The 18709-nt window shown below is 50.3% G+C and overlaps 1 protein-coding gene across 1 annotated transcript in view; it reads left to right on the forward strand.

Moving 5' to 3' along the window:
* The first annotated feature begins 147 nt into the window (after window positions 1-147).
* The window catches only part of CUNH19orf44 (chromosome unknown C19orf44 homolog), a 21018-nt gene continuing 2456 nt past the window's right edge, over window positions 148-18709 (forward strand). The window contains exons 1-8 of the mRNA XM_036302576.1: window positions 148-249; window positions 4313-5066; window positions 7372-7702; window positions 11355-11428; window positions 12347-12764; window positions 13848-13943; window positions 16564-16730; window positions 18355-18436. Of these exons, the coding sequence (XP_036158469.1) occupies window positions 4314-5066; window positions 7372-7702; window positions 11355-11428; window positions 12347-12764; window positions 13848-13943; window positions 16564-16730; window positions 18355-18426 (1911 nt within the window). The 5' untranslated portion in view covers window positions 148-249; window position 4313 and the 3' untranslated portion in view covers window positions 18427-18436. The remainder of the gene's footprint in view (window positions 250-4312; window positions 5067-7371; window positions 7703-11354; window positions 11429-12346; window positions 12765-13847; window positions 13944-16563; window positions 16731-18354; window positions 18437-18709) is intronic.

Genomic DNA, 18709 nt, shown 5'->3' on the forward strand with positions numbered 1-18709 from the left:
GAACTACAACTCCCGTCACGCCTCGCGATTGTGATCTGCGGCATCACTGGTCCCAGCGCGCTATTGTGCCCCTCCCAAGACGTCCCGCTATTGTGACATGGGATCCTATTGGTCCTCGGGGGCGCAGGGCGCGCTGGGAGATGTAGTCTCTTTCGTCCCGGTGCGGTTGCCGGGGGCAACGGTCCTCTCAAGTTTGAGTGCCAGGCGGAGAGCGGCGTTGGACTCCGTGGATGAACATCGAGGGCGGAGGTTGGCTGGGCAGGCTGGGCGGCAGGGGCTCTGAAGAGAGAAACGACGGGGCCGGGGCGGGAGGGTGGCGGTAGGGCAGCCCCCCAGCTGCGCCTCCTACCCTAGTTTCCCTGTTTGGATCCGTTCGGGAGTGTGATCCGGTGTGGATCGGTCCAGGCCTGGGGAGAGACTCCAGTGCTTCGATTTTTTATTTTTAACAATTTTATTGAGGATTCATTTATATACCATACAATGCATGCTTTTAAGTGTACAAGTCCATTATTTTTTAATAAACTTACCAAGTGGTGCAGCCATCACCATGGTCCAGCTGTAGAACTTCGCATCACTCCAAGGCTGCGGTTCTCAGCCTTCTGGCCCTTTAAATATAGTTCCTCCTGTGGTGACCCAACCATAAAATTATTTTCGTTGCTACTTCATAACTGTAATGTTGCTACTGTTATGAATCGTAATGTAAATATCTGATATGCAGGATGGTCTTAGGCAACGCCTGTGAAAGGGTCTTTCGACCGCCAACGGGGTCGCGACCCACAGGTTGAGAACCGCTTCCCCAAGGAGATCGCTGCCCCCATCCCCTTTGCAGTCCATCTCAGCCCCCACTCCTAGCCCAGCAGCTACTGATGTGCTTTCTGAGTCTATAGATTTGTCTTTTCTGGTGTTTTGCATCTAGCTACTTTCGCTCACTGTAATGTGTTTGAGATGTATGCCTATTATGTGTATTGATATTTGTTCTTTCTTATTGCTGAATAGTATTTCACTGTCTGAATGGACCTCAGTTCTCATCCATTCTCTAATTAATGGACATTTGGGTTGTTTTCTCTTTTTGCCTATTATGAATGATAACTGGTATGAATATTTGCATATATTTTATTTATCTTGGGCCACATGGAGTGAAATTGCTGGATCACTTGATAACTATGGTTAACCTTTTGGGGAATTACCAGATATATTCTAAATTGGTGACTGCACCATTTTACAATATCCTCTCCCCAACAGTGTATGAGGGTTGCAATTTCTTTGCTTCTTCACCAATGCTTGTTAATATCTGTCTGTCTATATCTATCTATCTATCTATCTATCTATCTGTCTAGTTATAGCCATCCTAGTGGGTGTGAAGTGGGATCTTAGAGTCTTTTTTTTAAAATTTTTTTGTTAATCCTCACCAGAGGATATTTTTTCATTGATTTTAGAGAGAGTGGAAAGGAGGAGGAGAGACAAAGAGAAACACCAATGAGCACTTGAATTGGTTCGCTCCTGCACGCTCCCTTGGGGCCGGAGATTGAGCTTGCAACTGAGGTGCATGCCCTTGACCAAAATTGAACCCAGGACCCTTCAGTCCGAGGGCCAGCACTCTATCCACTGACCCAAACCAGCTAGGGCAATCTTATGATGGTTTTGATGTACATTTCCCTAGTGGCTAGTGATGTTGAACATCTTTTCAAGGGTTTGTTGACGATTTGAGTATCCTCTTTGGAGAAATGTCTGTTCATGACCTTTACCTATTGATTTATTTTTAATTGTGTGTATTTTAAATATGTCTATTTTAGGTGTGGTAATGTACATAACACGAATTTTGCCATTTTAACCGTTTTTCCATTGGTTATTTGTAAACCCAGGGAAGATTTCAGAACAACTAGATGCCAGAAATCCTGGCCTGGTGGTGGGGCCTCCCCTCCGACTCACAGAACGGGCTGGGCTGAGTCACCTCCTGAGCCTCACCTACAAAATGTTCATACAGATAGTTGTTGACGTCATTTCAGCTCAGTGTGGAGACAGCCCACGCTTCCGCACACATCTCCCTCGTTCCTTTGTTTCCCGCCTCATTCCTTTTAATGGCTGTATAGCGTCCTATCATCTGAATGCCGTCTCCTGGACTCTCCCAGGTCTCTGTGGGTGGGTTTGGACTTTTATGACTACAAACAATGCCACCATGTCATTCTCTAAAATTCTCTCTGCACATTGAGAGTGTTCATTGTAAGTACATTCCCAGACATGGAATTCTCAGGTCGTGAGATCTGTGTAATTCGCATTTTCTTTTTTTTTCTTTTTAAAATATATTTTATTGATTTTTTACAGAGAGGAAGGGAGAGGGATAAGAGAGAAACATCGATCAGCTGCCTCCTGCACACCCCTACTGGGGATGTGCCCGCAACCAAGGTACATGCCCTTGACCAGAATCGAACCTGGGACCTTCCAGTCCACAGGCTGCCGCTCTATCCACTGAGCCAAACCAGTCGGGGCTGTAATTCACATTTTCATTGCTGTTGCCGAGTTTCTCACTAAAGGGTGCAGCAAATACACACCCACCACACCGTATTTCTCCATCAATTTACGTCTTTAAAATCTTTGGAAACCTCTGTAAATCTTGCAGTCGGTCGCTCCTGGTCTTCAGGGGCTCACAGGAACTTCAGAATATGATGAAAGCTCTGGTCCTTCTCCCCAGAAAAATGTACACCAGCTTGGGTACATAATAGATGGCTGACATTTGTTGAGGGGAGGGTGCTGTGTCTTCCATAGCTTTCCCCTCCTTCCAGGTCAGTGGTTCACATACTTTTAGTGAAATAAGATTTTTCTGGGGAGCTCAAATACACAGACTGTGTGTGTGATTTTTGAAATCCTCACCAGAAGATATGGTTTTATTGACTTGAGAGAGAGGGAGAGAGAGAGAGATATTGAGAGAGAGAAACACCCATCAGTTGCCTCTGGTATGTGCCCTGACTGGGAATCGAACCTGCAACTTAGGTATATGCCCAGGCCGGTACCGAACCTGAAACGTTTTTGGTGTATGGGACTATGCTCCCACCAGCAAAGCCACCCAGCCAGGGCCAGATTGTGTGCGTGTGTGTGCGCGTGTGCGTGCGTGTGTGTGTGTGTGTGTGTGTGTTTTAATATATATATTTTTTATTGATTTCAGAGAGGAAGGGAGAAGGAGAGAGGGATGAAAACATGAATGTTAAAGAAATAGAAGCATAAAAAAGAAAAGAAAAAACACATTAATGTTGAGAGAGAATCATTGATTGGTTGCCTCCATTGATCGAACCGTGACCTCCTGGTTCATAGATCCTTGCTCAACCACTGAGCAACACCAGCTGGGCCAGATTATGTCTTAACAGCTCTTTGTTAGAGTTGAGGATGGATAAAAGAGGAGCCCTGCCCGACTGGCGTGGCTCAGTGTTGAGCATCGACCTATGAACACAGTTCGATTCCTGGTCAGGGCACATGCCCGAGTTACAGGCTTGATCCCCACTAGGGGGGCATGCAGGAGGCAGCTGATCAGTGATTCTCTCAACATTGATGTTTCTATTTCTCTCTCCCTTTCCCTTCTTCTCTGAAATCAATACAAATATATTTAAAAAACAAAACAAAACAGAGGACCCCTGACTTGGGTTTAGCGGGGGAGTATGAGTCACTCAGCGAAGAGGGGGAATAACTGGGGAGGCAGTGAAGCTTTGAATTTGGCTCATGTGCTCACCCGCCAGGTGACCTTGGCCGGTGACCTAACCTGTGGGGGCTTTTGTTTCCTATACTTCCTGTATGAAAGGGGGTGACAGTAATTGACTCACAGGGTTGCTTGAGGATTAAATGAGATAATGTAGCTCTGAGCAGAGTGCCGGGTACACTGCTGCAGCCCGAGAAGTGCTAGCTCTGGTGTTTCATAAGTAACATCTCATTTAAGACCTGGCCTGAAAGTGGTAGGTAGCCTGAAAGTGGTAGGTTTGGCTCAGTGGACAGAGCGTGAGCCTGCAGACTGAAGGGTCCCAGGTTCGATTCCGGTCAAGGGCACATGCCTGGATTGCTGGCTCGATCCCCAGTGAGGGACATGCAGAGGGCAGCCAATAAATGATTCTCTCTCATCATTGATGTTTCTATCTTTCTCTCCCTCTCCTTTCCTCTCTGAAATCAATAAAAATATATTAAAAAACAACAGCACGGTAGGTAATCGCTTAAATGGTACCAAGTGTCTGATCATTTTCCCTGTCATCAGGCTTGCAGGCAAGGCTCTGTCTCACCAGACTACAAAGGGGTGGTTTGAATGCATGATACGTTCTCTTTCTTTCCTCCTCAGAATGGCTTCAACAAGAAAAAACAGCCATCCCATGCATGATATCTTTGGTGATTTCAATGATATTTCCTTAGAAGATTCAAAGATGGGAAAAATAAAGAACTTGAAAATCAGTAGGAATCTTACCAAAATAGCTCCCGGTCATAGCAGATTTCTAAAAAGAAGCCACACTATGGGTGGACAGCACTTCTTCCCGAAAGAGGACGCTGGCCTGGGGGGTGGGCCCTGGCTGTCCTCGGGGAGACCCCCGGCCACTGCCTCACAGCTCAGGACCAGAGCCGCGCTGCGCAGGCTGGCCCAGATCGAGTCCAAGATCATGAACCGGAAGGTGCAGGTGGACTTGTCTGACCTGGAATCCAACTCGAAGACCTCCAAGGACAGCCTTCCCTGGAGAGCAGACAAAGGGCCTCCTCGGAGTCCAGCTGAAGTTTCTTCGCAGAACACAGACGAAACCTCCCGGGAGCAGGCCCCTGAGATTCCCCCCACCGAGAGCCGCACACCGGGGCGGAAGGGCAGTAGGTTTCTGAAGAAGAGAGAGCCGCCCGTTGAAGGGCTTTCTCCTGCAGCCCGTTTTGGGACAGAGAGGAGCATGTCAGCACCCAGAGAGAAAGCACCCGTTAGACAACTGGGCTGGCCAGACAGTGACGAAGAGTTGCTGGGAAGCTTGATGGAATCGCTCAGAGGAAAAGAACCAGGCACGAATCGGGGCTTCACCAGCGCCAGAGTCATTGGGAAAAAACAAATAGAACTGTTCTCGGTAAGGTTTGCAGGCATCTGTCTTCAACACAGTCTTTGCATTTGTACCTTTAAGGCATAGCAGAGACTTCTGATAGCAGGTGTCACCCAGAAGCCACGTGAGAGCAGGGTTTGAGGAGGAAAGACCGTCACAGCTGCCTGTTGTGGGCCTGCTCTGCAGGGGCTGGAATTTGGGACACGTTAGGCAGTTTTGCAATAACTCGTAACTGTGTACACCGCAGGGCAGCACTTTGTCTGACTGACTGAACACCAGCAGCGAGAATGCCATAGGCCAGTGGTCGGCAAGCTGCGGCTCGCGAGCCACATGCGGCTCTTTGGCCCCTTGAGTGTGGCTCTTCCTAAGCCTCAGGAGCACCCTAATTAAGTTAATAACAATGTACCTACCTATATAGTTTAAGTTTAAAAAATTTGGCTCTCAAAAGAAATTTCAATCGCTGTACTGTTGATATTTGGCTCTGTTGACTGAGTTTGCCGACCACTGCCCTAGGCCATCCATGCCTACTTGTCATTGTATCACACAGGAATCATTAATGTGGGAAGGCTGTATTTCCATTGTTTTAATTGAGATGAAAGTCTCACAAAATTAACCATTTTCAAATGAGCAGTTCACTGGCGTTTAGTACTTTCACAATGTTTTGCAACCACCGCCTCTGTCTAGTTCCAGAACATTCTTATCATCCCCGAAGGGGACCCTGTATCCATTCAATAATCTCTCCCCATTTCTCCCTCCCCAGCCCCTGACAACACTGATCTGCTTTCTGTCCCCACGGGTTTGTCTGTGCTGGACATTCCATATGAATGGAATCACATAACAGAGTGGCCTTTGGTGTCTGGCTTCTCTCACTCAGCGTGGTGTTTCCAGGTTCTTCCACATTGTAGTGTGCGTCAGTGCTTCACTCCTTTTGTTTTGTTTTTTGTGTGTTAACCCCACCTGAGGATATTTTTCCCATTGTGTTTTTTTTTTGTTTTGTTTTTATATATATTTTATTGATTTTTTACAGAGAGGAAGGGAGAGAGATAGTTAGAAACATCGATGAGAGAGAAACATCGATCAGCTGCCTCCTGCACATCTCCCACTGGGGATGTGCCCGCAACCCAGGTACATGCCCTTGACCGGAATCGAACCTGGGACCCTTCAGTCCGCAGGCCGACACTCTATCCACTGAGCCAAACTGGTCTCGGCTCCCATTGTGTTTTACAGAGAGTGGAAGGGAGAGGGAGAGACACAGAGAGAGAAACATCGATGTGAGAGAGACACATTGATTGGTTGCCTCCTGCATGTGCCCCGACTCGGGCCGGGGGCTGAATCTGTAACCCAGGTACATGCCCTTGACCATAACCCTTCAGTCCATGGGCCAATGTTGTTGCCACTGAGACAAACCGGCTAGGGCTCACTTCTTTTTATAGCCGGATAATATTCTATTGTGTGGATGGACCACATCTTATTTATCCATTAATCCATTGTGAGCATTTGAGTTGTCCACCTTTTGGGCATCCTGCTGCTATGAGCTTTTGTGTATAGGTATCTGAGTCTCTGTTTTCCGTTCTTTTGGGTAAATAGCTCGGAGTGGAATTAGTGGGTCCCACAGTAATTTTATGAGCAACTTATTGATGACCAGTCCCACCAGCAGTGTATGAGGGTTCCGGTTTCTCTACATCCTTGCCAATACTTATTTCCTGTTTTGTGATTATAGCTACCCTAGTGCAGGTCGGCAAACTGGCTCGGCAAACTGTGGCTCATGAGCCACATGCGGCTCTTTGGCCCCTTGAGTGTGGCTCTTCCACAAAATACTGACTTGTGTGCATGGGCCACGAAGTTTCAATCGCACTGTACATGCGCGCCCGCACGTGGTATTTTGTGGAAGAGCCACACTCGAGGGACCAAAGAGCTTCATGTGGCTCACAAGCCGCGTTTTGCTGACCACGGCCGTAGTGAATACTAAGTATTGGGAAGGCTTTGTGTTATTGGGAAACCCTCTGCATATTCATTTTGGTTCTGTTGAAGGTCCCAGCTATCATAGATCATGTACTTAGGGGCCTTCATTTAGAAATGTGTAATTAACAGTATGTATTTGAAGGTGAAGTGATATTTCTGATTATTTGTGGAGTATTTTTAATTCTAACATTATCTTGTCTAAATGTTGTACCTTGACTTCCAGAAATGAGGGGAGAGAGGGCCACTGAGGGATGAGTATCTGGTCTAGGAAGCCTTGGCCCCATGCACCCTACTAGCCACATTGTCAAATGATAAGGACTTACTTACCACGCGTTTGGTAATTTTATTTCTCTTATTTCTGCCAAAATAGGATCAGATCCCAACTCAACCAAAACTCCTGTCACTATCCAGCGAGGACCTTTCCAGCACACAGCCACTTGGGACATCACATCTGCCAGCTTTCCGATTAGCAGACGGGACTCTTCGCCGTGTGCGCTCAGGAGCTCACTCCCCACAGGCTCACGTTCCCGGGGACGCAGCATCCGGCACATCTGGCACATCCAGCACATCCAGCACGGTGTCAGAGCCGGTGCCCTCCCGGGAGGCACGTGGCAGGCTCTCACCCTCTCCCGTGAGGGGTGGGGCCGGGCCTGGGGAGGCGTCGCTCTCGGAAGCCTCTGACGACAGTGACAGCCTGAATGGTAACCCGCACCCCTGCGCACAGTGTCACCCTGGGCCAACGGGGCGGGGCCTCCTTGGGGCCCCCAGCATGGTGGTCACAGGCTGTGTCACCGGGGTGCATGGTCTGCCTTGTCACACCCTCCACTCCCTGACCTTTCCTGAGGGGCCAAGTCAGATTTTTGTTCTATATATAGATATATTTTATTGATTTTTTTACAGAGAGGAAGGGAGAGGGATAGAGAGTTAGAAACATCGATGAGAGAGAAACATGGATCAGCTGCCTCCTGCACACTCCCCACTGGGGATGTGCCCGCAACCAAGGTACATGCCCTTGACCGGAATCGAACCCGGGACCCCTGAGTCCGCAGGCTGATGTTCCATCCACTGAGCCAAACGGTCAGGGCTCTTTTTATTTTTTAAGTCTGTTTTTAGAGAGAGGGGAAAGGAGAGGGAGAAACATCCATGTGAGAGAGAAACATCAGTCGGCTGCCTCCCGTTCGCACCCCGACTGGGATGTGGGAATGTGCCCTGACCAGGAATAGTGTGACCTTTTGGTGCATGGAACGACACTCAGCCAATTGACCCACACCAGCCAGGGCTGTTCTGTCTTTAATCTCTTCATCCGGAAACCTGACCAATTACAGAGCATAGCCCAAATCCTCCTAGAAATCCTTCTAGAGCAGCGGTTCTCAACCTGTGGGTCCCGACCCCTTTGGCGGTTGAACGACCCTTTCACAGGGGTCGCCTAAGACCATCCTGCATATCAGATATTTACATTACAATTCATAACAGTCGCAACATGACAGTTATGAAGCAGCAACGAAAATAATGTTATGGTTGGGTCACAACATGAGGAACTGTATTTAAAGGGCCAGAAGGTTGAGAACCACTGTTCTAGCGCCATGTGCAAAAGAGAGGCAACTCAGTGCTCTTTTTTGTGAAAGAAATTTATCTCCTTTGCTTTTTAAATTTGGAAAAGAAAAACATCTCTAGTCAAAGACATTTCCACATTATTTAACACTTTTATTTTAAAAGTGTGTGTCTTTAAGAAAGAGGAGAAAGCAGAGAGAGGTGCTGCCGGCGCGGATTTCTTCCTTCTGGGGAGCCTGACCCTCAGGTCTAAACTGAAGAGCTGTCGGTAGGGCCTCTGTGTTCCTGCAGGACGACCAGCCAAGGCCAGCCTGCCCCACGGGTGCCAGGTGACTGACTGCCACTCGTGACTCAGTCGGAGGGGAGGAAAAATAGATTGTTTCCTTTGCCCCTTCTAGGTTCTGCGGCTCTGTCACAAAAGACAGGTGAGCCCTAGCCGGTTTGGCTCAGTGGGTAGAGCGTTGGCCCGCAGACCGAAGGGTCCGGGTTTGATGCTGCTCAAGGGCGTGTGCCTTGATTTGCAGGCTCGATGCCTGGCCCTGGTTGGGGCATGTGTGGGAGACGGTCAGTCTGTGTGTCTCTCTCACATCGATGTTTCTCTCTCTCCATCTCTCCCTCTCCCTTCCACTCTCAATGGGAAAAATCAATGGGAAAATATCCTCAGGTGAGGATTAACAAAACAAAACAAAACGACAGCTGAACAGGAGGAGGGCATGACATAGTAAATCAATATTTAGTGTAAGTTGTCCATGACGTGGGAACCCCCACAAGGAAATGAAGACTGAGGGACTGTTAGCCCAGCCTGTGTGGGCTGGGTTCGGAGAGGAGTGGAAAGGCCTGGAAAATGTGGCAGGACAAGAGGAAAGGAGCGAAGGCCGTAAACTGAGCTAAGCCTGCTCTGTGGGATTCCCCAGGGCCCCTCTGTCTTGGCCACGGGGGTGCTCCCTTCCTCTGGGCAGAGGGACGGCCCCTCTCACGACCTGCTGCCTGGAGAAGGGCAGGGCCCTTGCAGCACCTGCCAACTCTCAGGTTCTTTCAGCTTGAAGTGCTCAGTGTGCCAAGGTGCCACCCCAGGGGTGAGGGGAGGAAGAAACACTGCCAGCTGAAGCCCATCCCTCCCGCCGCCCAGGTGAGGTTAGGGCCAGAGAACGCAGGGAACCGGTTTAGGCTGTGGATATGAGAACACCCCTTTGAGCCCCTTCAGGGGCTGCCAAATGCCACTTGGCACCTGGCCTATTCTAGCAGGATCCTTGGGCCTGAGGGGCCGGTAAGTGGGTGTCCCCACCATTCTGGCCCCACTACTGGCCTGGAGGGGTCTGTCCTGGTGGCCAGACGCCGCCCACCCTCATCCAGCTGCAGCCTCCAGGGAGGGAGGCAGCTGGGAATGAGGGGTGAGTCCGAGTCCGAGTTTGGGGTCTGACATACCTGGGGGACACCCTAACCCCACTGGTTATTGGTGGTGCAGGTTGTCTTTCTGTGCCTCAGTTTCCTCATTTGTAAAGTGGGACAGAGCCTGGTCCATGAGACAGCGCATGTGAAGTGCCTCCGCTGGCCCTGCTCCACACGTGTGTTTACAGATTGGCTGATGTGACGGTGATGTTACTTCTCAGCCAGTGCCAGCACTGCTCCACGTGCTCAAGGCCATGATCTCTGTGGGCCGGTGCCCTGGGCCAGCTGGGAGGGCCCAGCTCAGAGGTGTTGTCTGTGACCGCATGTTTGGACCTACCTGCCATGGGAATTGAGATGACGTTAGTGTGAGAGGAGGAGGGGCGAGTCCTCGGGCTGGAATGTCAGGCGGGATTGGATCTGGTCTTTCGATGGGTAGGTGGGGAGGCCATTGGGCACAGCCCCTCAGCTGGCCTTTCCAGAGAGAATGGGAGCTTGCTCTCCTCTCACCCACCGCTAGCTCTTGCCTCCTGCCTAGAGGGCCCTGCTCCCATCTGTTCCTGCTAATACCTTAGCACTCACATCGTCCGGCCTTGGCAGTCGGCCAGCTGGAGTGCCAGAAGGCTCATTCAGTGCCAGCTCCCATGTCCTTAACTTCTTTAATGAGAACATAGGGTGCATCAGGCCCAGCCTCACATCTGCCTGAGCGGCCACTCCACTAGGCCCTGCAGCCTTCTTCCCATCTCCCCCAGAGGCTGGGTGGCCCTCCCGCCCCTCATACTTGAAGCACACTGGCCACCATGCATCTTCATTGCATCATGATCATCTGCTCATCCATCTAACCAGGACCCGGGAGGCCCAGGGTTTGTTTTATAAATGTTTACCAGAACAGGACACAGCCACACGTATTTGTTTACACCTTGACTGTGGTGGCTTTCACACGCTAAGGACAGCTGCGTAGTTGGGACAGAAACTGTCTAGCTTTCAAAGACATAAATATTTGTTTTCTAACTCTTTTTTAAAAATATCTTTGTATTGATTTCAGAGAGGAAAGGAGAGGGAGAGAGAGATAGAAACATCAATAAGGAGAGAGAATCATTGATTGGTTGCCTCCTGAATGCCCCACACTGGGGATTGAGCCCACAACCCGGGCATGGGCCCTGACTGGGAATTGAACCAGTGACCTCTGGGTTCATGGACTGATGCTCAACCCCTGAGCCACACCAGCCAGGCTGTTATCTAACTCTTTAGAGAAAAAGTGTGCAGACACCCTAGACTAGCTTACTGAGCACAGGGACGGCATGTCTTCCCCTCGTCCTATCCCTAGCGCTTAGCCCGGTACCTACAACACGATGGCAAACATTTATGGAGCAAATAAATGAGGAAATATTATCATGTTATGTTTTTTAATTACAGATTTTAGAATAAATGTTTTATCCCTTGATGATCTGGCTCCAGCTGTCAACACGCAATCGGACTTGGAACAGAAAGTAAGTACAACTGTCTAAGTTTTCATTATAAGTCATGACTTAGGAAGGATTGCAACTGTTACACTTCCTTTAGGCCAGCAGTTCTTTTTTTTAAATTGTTTTATTGCTTAAAGTATTACAAAGAGTATTACATATGTCTCCTTTTTTCCCCCCCGCCCTTGACAATCCCCTGGCCTCCCCTTACCCCGCCGTGTCTTATGTCCATTGGTTATGCTTATATGCATGCATACAAGTCCTTCGGTTGATCTCTTACCCGCCCCCCCTCCTGCCCCGCAACCCTCCCCGGCCTTTCCACTGTAGTTTGATAGTCCGCAGTTCTTAACGGGGTGCTTGTGCCCCCAGGGGACACGTGGTGATGTCTAGAGACATGTTTTGGTTGTCATGACTGCGGGAGCGGGTGGCGGGGGATGCTGGGCTGGGTGCTGCTCAGTGCCCTGCATGGCACAGGACGGCCCCCACTGCAAAGAACGTCTGGCTCTCAAATGTCGAGAGGGGAGACCCTGACTTAGGTGATAACAGGATGAAGTTACTTAATACCGTGGACAATTACTGCGGCCCCACTGAGTCCACCCCATAGCGACACCTGCCTGACTTGTTCCGCTGCCCCGTTGTGATTCTTGCCGTATTAGTGGCCACCTCAATATCAAAGGCATCTAATAATACACAGTAGTGACACTTCAACAGATTTCACTCATGTGCTCCCTACCGAAGCCATCGGTGTTACGTGCAGCAGCCCGTGCTGAAGCATATCAGGAATCCCACTCAGTGACTCCCCCGTACACAGCTCATGCAGGGCCAGCGTGGGCCCGCGCCTGGTGGGCCCCCAGGGGCACCGCACCTCGTCGAAGGCAGTGGTATCTGGAGCATGTTCATCCCTCGAAGACACTTTCCAGTTATCTCTGCTGTCCTTCGTTTTAGGAAGGTGGTCTGAGGGAAAAGGCATCCAGCAAAAGCCCCGGGACCAGGGACCCCCCAACCGGAAGCGAGGTCTCCGAGCACCTGAGTGAGCCCTCGGCCTCCTCTGCTGCGCCCGAGCGTGCTGCTAGCCTGCGGCCGACGTCTGGGGAGCCTACGGCCAGCACGGTGAGCTGGGCTTATTCGGAAGATTTCGAGAAATCCCCAAGTCGGACAGCGTCAGAGCCAACGACCCATTCTGAGGAGTCTCTGGACAGGACGTCGGCCACTTTGTCTGAACTCTCCGCAAGCCTGCAGACAGACCACCCCCCGCCAACAGGTGCCTCTCGGAAAAAGTGGGCCCAGGATGTGACAAGAGTCACAGTGAAGGAGCAGGCTGTGCAGACCTTTGACCCCGCCTTCACCTACCAGTGGGCAAAGGGTAAGTGTGAGGCCGGAGTGCCCGAGGAGGGAGGCGCAGGACACGGTGGCAGTGACGGGCACTCAGGCTGTGCAGTGGGCACCTGGACGCCTGACAAGGAGCTCCAGTGTCTGGAGATGGCTATCGTGGGTAACTAGCTGGGTGCTCGGTGCCCTGCTTTCCTCTTACACAGATGAGGGGCAGCTGCCCTGGGTGTTTCCTCCTCTTCCGAGCTCTCAAACATCATGAGTTTCCAGAATCACTGACGGAGGCGGTAGTTCTCAACCGGAGTGATTCTGGCCACGGGGGACATTGGCAAGGTCTGGAGCCATTTGGGGCTGTGACGGCTGGGTGGAGGACAGGAATGCTGCTAATGCCCCGCAGTGCCCAGGACACCCCCACCAAAGAGTGATATGGCCCAAATGTCAGTGGTGCCCAGGGTGAGCCTGGGGGAGCAGCATTGCGACAGAACTGCCTTCTGGGACAGTGCGTCTTCAAGCAGCTCCTGGGGCCAGTGCAGGTCTCCCAGGGCTGCACTAGCTGGTGGTCTCAAGTTGGTGTGTTTGGGTAGATTCTCTTCTGTTGTGCAGAGAGCCCTTCTCATCATGCCCAGTATGACTTTCCAGACATTTCTGTTGTCCCCTGTGTCAGCCTTGGCCCTTCTGGAAAGAAAGTTCCCTTTCCTTTTTTTTTTGGTTAATCCTCGCCCAAGGATATTTCCCCATTGATTTTAGAAGAGAGGGAGAGGGATGGAAGGAGGGAGCCAAAGAAACATAGATGGTTGCCTCCTGACCGGGGCCAGGGATCAAACCCACAACCCTGGTACGTGCCCTTGACCAGGAATTGAACCTCAGACCCTTCAGTATGTGCATCAACACTCTAACCAATGAGCAACACTGGCCAGGGCAAAAGTTTCCTTTCCTTTAAGCATTGTCTTGCTCCCTTGTCTAGACAACATCCACAGTGTAGACCGAGCTGGTTCCTGGACTGAGCAAGGGGGTATAATTCTCCTGGACTGGTTCATTTAGATTGGGGGCCTTAGCCTTACCGCAGCCGTTGCTCCAAATCCAGCCACTTACCCCTCCCCCTTTTTCCTTGGGACAGAGGCCGGTATGGCGACCATCGGGCCAGCCCTGGGAAGCACCTATGTGGACCCTACACCCATCGCCAGTCATGTCGTCAGCACAGATGCAATAGAAGGTAACAGCCCAGCTCGGGGGGTCCTTGTGGTGAAGTGGATGCATTTCATCTGCAAATCACCCCCACCGTTGGAAGTGCGGCACCCCCTTTAGTGCTGGGTGTGAGGAATCCGTTGGTGGGGCTTGTCATAGCCATAGGCAGCTGCTACGGTTCCTAGAATCCCAGATGACCAGTGGTTCTCAACCTTCCTAATGCCGCAACCCTTTAATACAGTTCCTCATGTTGTGGTGACCCCAATTTCATTGTTACAAATTGAACATAATTAAAGCATAGTGATTAATCACAAAAACAATATGTAATTATGTATATGTTTTCAGATGGTCTTAGGCGACCCCTGTGAAAGGGTCATTCGACCCCCAAAGGGGTCGCAACCCAAAGGTTGAGAACCGCTGCGATAGACTGAGTGATCAAGAACCCTCCATCTGTCTCTCCAAAGGATATGAATGCCAGACAAAAGAGGAAGGTTATAAGTAACACACCTCTAAGTCTCTCCATTCACCAGGCTGTTTTTATTTTGTATGTTCCCCTTTGAGCCTTTTAATCCATTATTTGTTTTTCCTCTGAAGACACTCAGCCAGTACTGTGACTGGCCTCCTTGCTGAGTCTTCTTAGGGAGCCCATGGGGCCACTGATAGCTCACGTGACACCAGCAAGGTTACACTAGTACTTGTTATTTCTCCCCCATTTTAGTTTTCTTAACATTTTAAAAATATGAAGATATTAAAATATAGTAATTATTACAAAAGAAATGTTTATATGTTTAAAAAGAGATTTTTAAAAACTCAATATTAACCTTGAAGATTTTTCCATCTATCCTATCTAATAATAGAGAAACATGGTAATTAACTGTAACTTCGCTACCCTTCCCATTGGCTAATCAGCGAGATATGCAAATTAACTGCCAACCAAGATGGCGGCCGGCAGCCAGGCAGCTGAAGTGAACAGGAGGTTTGCTTGCTCTAGTGAGGGAGGAAGCCAAGGTTCCCCGCCTGCTGCAGCCCAACTCTGAGCTCCGGATGCAACAATGTTACAATTATAGAAGCTAAACAAACCCAGAAACCTGCTTTCAGCCTCCAGCAGGCTCAGAGCTTAGAGTGCCAGTGATGGCAACAGAGTTTCAATTATAGAAGCTAAACAAACCCAGATACCCGCAGCCAGCCACAGCCTCAGAGCTGGAGCCGGCTCTCAGCTCCAGTGACAGCTATAGAAGGTAAATAAATCCCAAAATAAAAACAAAAGAAAAAAAAAAGAGGCTGGGAGCTTCAGTCGCTCGCCAGCCTGAAAACGGCCCTAAGCCCCTCACCCAGACTGGCCAGGCACCCCAGTGGGGACCCCCACCCTGAAGGGGGTGTGACCAGCTGCAAACAGCCATCAGCTCCTCACCCAGGCACCCAAGCGGGACCCCCACCCTGATCCAGGTCACCCTTCAGGGCAAACCAGCCGACCCCCACCTGTGCACCAGGCCTCTATCCTATATAGTAAAAGGGTAATATGCAAACTGACCCTAACAGCAGAAAGACTGGGAATGACTGGTCACTATGACACACACTGACCACCAGGGGGCAGACGCTCAATGCAGGAGCTGCTCTCTGGTGGTCAATGCGCTCTCACAGGGGGGCAGCTCTGCTCAGCCACAAGTCAGGCTGATGGCTGCCAGTACAGTGGTGGTGGTGGGAGCCTCTCCTGCCTCCTCAGCAGTGCTACGGCCTGCTCCCCACTGGCAAGTGGACATCCCCCGAGGGCTGCCGGTCTGCCAGAGGGATGTCTGATTGCCACCTTAGGCCTAATCCCCCGGGGAGCAGGCCTAAGCCAGCAAGTGGTCACCCCCAAGGGGTCCCAAACTACGAAAGGGCACAGGCCGGACTGAGGGACCCCTTACCCGAGTGCATAAATTTTTGTACACCGGGCCTCTAGTATATATATAAAAGCCCAGCAACCGAATGGTGGAACAACCAGAACAACCGGTTGACCAGTCACTATGACACGCACTGACCACCAGGGGGCAGATGCTCAATGCTTGGCTGATAGGGATGGATGAGCAGCGCTCCTACAATGGGCCGATCCCCGCAGGCCATGCCCCCACCAGTGCACGAATCCATTCACTGGGCCTCTAGCCTTACTATATATTTGAATAATGATTATTTTTAACACTTGCAGTTTTAATTCTAATTGTTCATTAAATTTTTTTTTTAATTACATGTTTAAAAATGCACAAGTCAAATTTACCCCTTCCTATATTTAAGTGGATAGTGGGTAGTGTAAATAGATTTATATTGTGCAACTGCACATTTTGGGTGTCAGTTTACTAACCTTTCTGTGTGTTGGATGTGGAGGTGGAGACTTCCGAATCTGCCTAAGAGGTGAGCATTCTTTACATGCAGCTCTGAGGTTCACACACATCAGGAGAAGGCAGTTCATTTATTAGAGACAGACAAAAGGCGAGGCCTTCACTACTTCCCAAGGTGGCATTGCTTCTGGAAAGTATGGAGAATAGCAGAAGGAGTGGGGCCTGCAGAACACCTGGGCCCAAAGCAGCTGACGCTGACAGGATGAGGGGACTGGGGTGGGGATGGGGGGACAGGGGCCCAGGGGCCGTTCAGTAACTTGGTGCTGGGGGCAGCCCTCACAGCTTACAGCCCGGCCGTGTTCGCCCTCAATGACATGCTTAAGCAGCAACTGAGCCTGACGCAGCAGTTCATGGAGACCAGCCGGCACCTGCACGTGTCCCTCCTGCAGTCCCTGGACCAAGACGCATTCCACTACCACACCCTGGAGGAAACCAAAGAGGTGACACAGCTGCCCCCCATGGGAGAGGGAGGGCAGGCGGGGCTCTGACCGGGGGACAGCACTCAGCCCAGGGCAGCAGGGGTCCTTGGGCCCAGCCACCTTCTGTCCTATGGGAAGGAACCTGCTTTCTCTTTGTCCATGACAAGAGCCGGTGTGGGGCCGAGGCGCTGACGGCCAGCCTGGCATGCACCAAAGCTGCCCCGCTCTGAGTGACCTCTGACCGACGGTGACCTCCTTGGTGAGGGGTGCTGTCCCTCCACACTCTTCTCCTGAACCACCCAGGGTGATGGCTCTTCTCAGGCCCATGGGCTGAAGCTCAAGGGATGACACACTCACCTCTTTTTCCCTCCAAACATTTAATTTTTGTCTGACCACACAAAGTCTGTTATTTTATAAAAACAGTTACAGAGAGATGTAACTTACATAGTCCTCTGTAATTTCAGAGATAACTAGTACAAGCTTGATATATTCTGTACATTTTTCTTATGTAAAATATGAACTATTTGATGTGTAATATGTGTCATGTTATAATACACAATATATAAAATACATTACAATGTACTAGGTATATTATATATTACATGTATACTTCTTTATAGGAATAGAATGTTATATGATCTGTTCTGATTTTAAAAATAATTTTATCTACCGATATTTTAGTATGTATTTCTAAAAAATAAGGACTTTTGAAAAATAGTCACAGTACCATTATCATACCAACACCCAATTAACTTTATATTGTTTGAAATCCAGGGTTCAGATTTCCACTTATAAAAGTTGAACATGTTCCTATTTTTAAAAAAAATATCTTTATTGATTTCAGAGAGGAAGAGAGAGGGAGACAGAGTCAGAAACATTAATCGTGAGAATCACTGATAGGTTGCCTCCCACACACCCCACACTGGGGATCAAGCCCACAACCCGGGCCGTGCCCTGACCCAAATCGAACCATGACCTGGTTCATAGGTTGATGCTCAACCACTGAGCCATGCTGGCCCGGCCGTTCCTATTTTTTCATTAGAATCCAGACACAGTCCATGCATCAGGATGCCTTCTGTCTATTTAGCCTCCTAATCTGGAAAAGTGGTTCTCAGCCTTGAGCAGTGTAGCACCCAAAGTCTGTGACTACCCGGGTTGTTGGCGGCACGGTAGCCCACTGGGGACCCACTTTAAGAACCACTGCTCTACTCCCCCTCCCCGCCATCTCTTTTGTTAGAGAAAACAGGTTGTTTGTCAGACAGTCTCCCACATTCTGGACTTCACTGGTTGCACCCTGTGGGATCCCTTTTGTTCCTCTGTTGGACGTCCATCAGTTGACTGGACGTAGATGGTGATCTGACCACGTTGCTGTCCATAGCCTACCATGGCTCCTCGCTGCCTGCTCTGGGCCCGTCCTGAGAAGGGCATCCAGCCCTCCTTCCTTCCTGACAGCAGTCACCCGTCCTTTCAGACTCCGTCAGCCAGGGCTCATCTCTCCTTGGTTCCCACAGCGATATCACATGGCATCTGTCATTTTTGGTCAGCGTGACCAGGAACTGCTGGGGACGGGCACTGTCTTCAGCACCCGAAGCCCCGGTAGGCTGAGGCGTGGTGGTGACATGTCCGTCTGTCCTCTGCTCCACAGTACATCAGGCACCACAGACCCGCCCCACTGACCATGGAGGACGCTCTGAGGGAGGTGAAGGAGGAGCTCTGAGCACCACCAGGTAAGGCTTGGCTTGTGGTTCCAACAAGCTGGTCTAGTATTTCAGGCGCAACACATTAGTGTCCAGGGGATATTTACTGTGGGAGGGGGCAGGTGGCACCTAGGACGCACCTGAGTGCTTTCCCCTCCCGGCACCCAAGGACAGACCATAGACCAGTGGAAATGGAACCCGGGTGACTTTACCACTCATGGCCACAGAGGCTGCCAGCTTGTCTGGAGCCCCGGGGAACGGCTCCACCTGTGCCGGCACTGGCCTCCTAACGAGCTGAGGTCA

This window comes from Myotis myotis, unplaced genomic scaffold, assembly GCF_014108235.1.
Source record: "Myotis myotis isolate mMyoMyo1 unplaced genomic scaffold, mMyoMyo1.p scaffold_m19_p_32, whole genome shotgun sequence".
Classification (NCBI taxonomy): Eukaryota; Metazoa; Chordata; class Mammalia; order Chiroptera; family Vespertilionidae; genus Myotis; species Myotis myotis.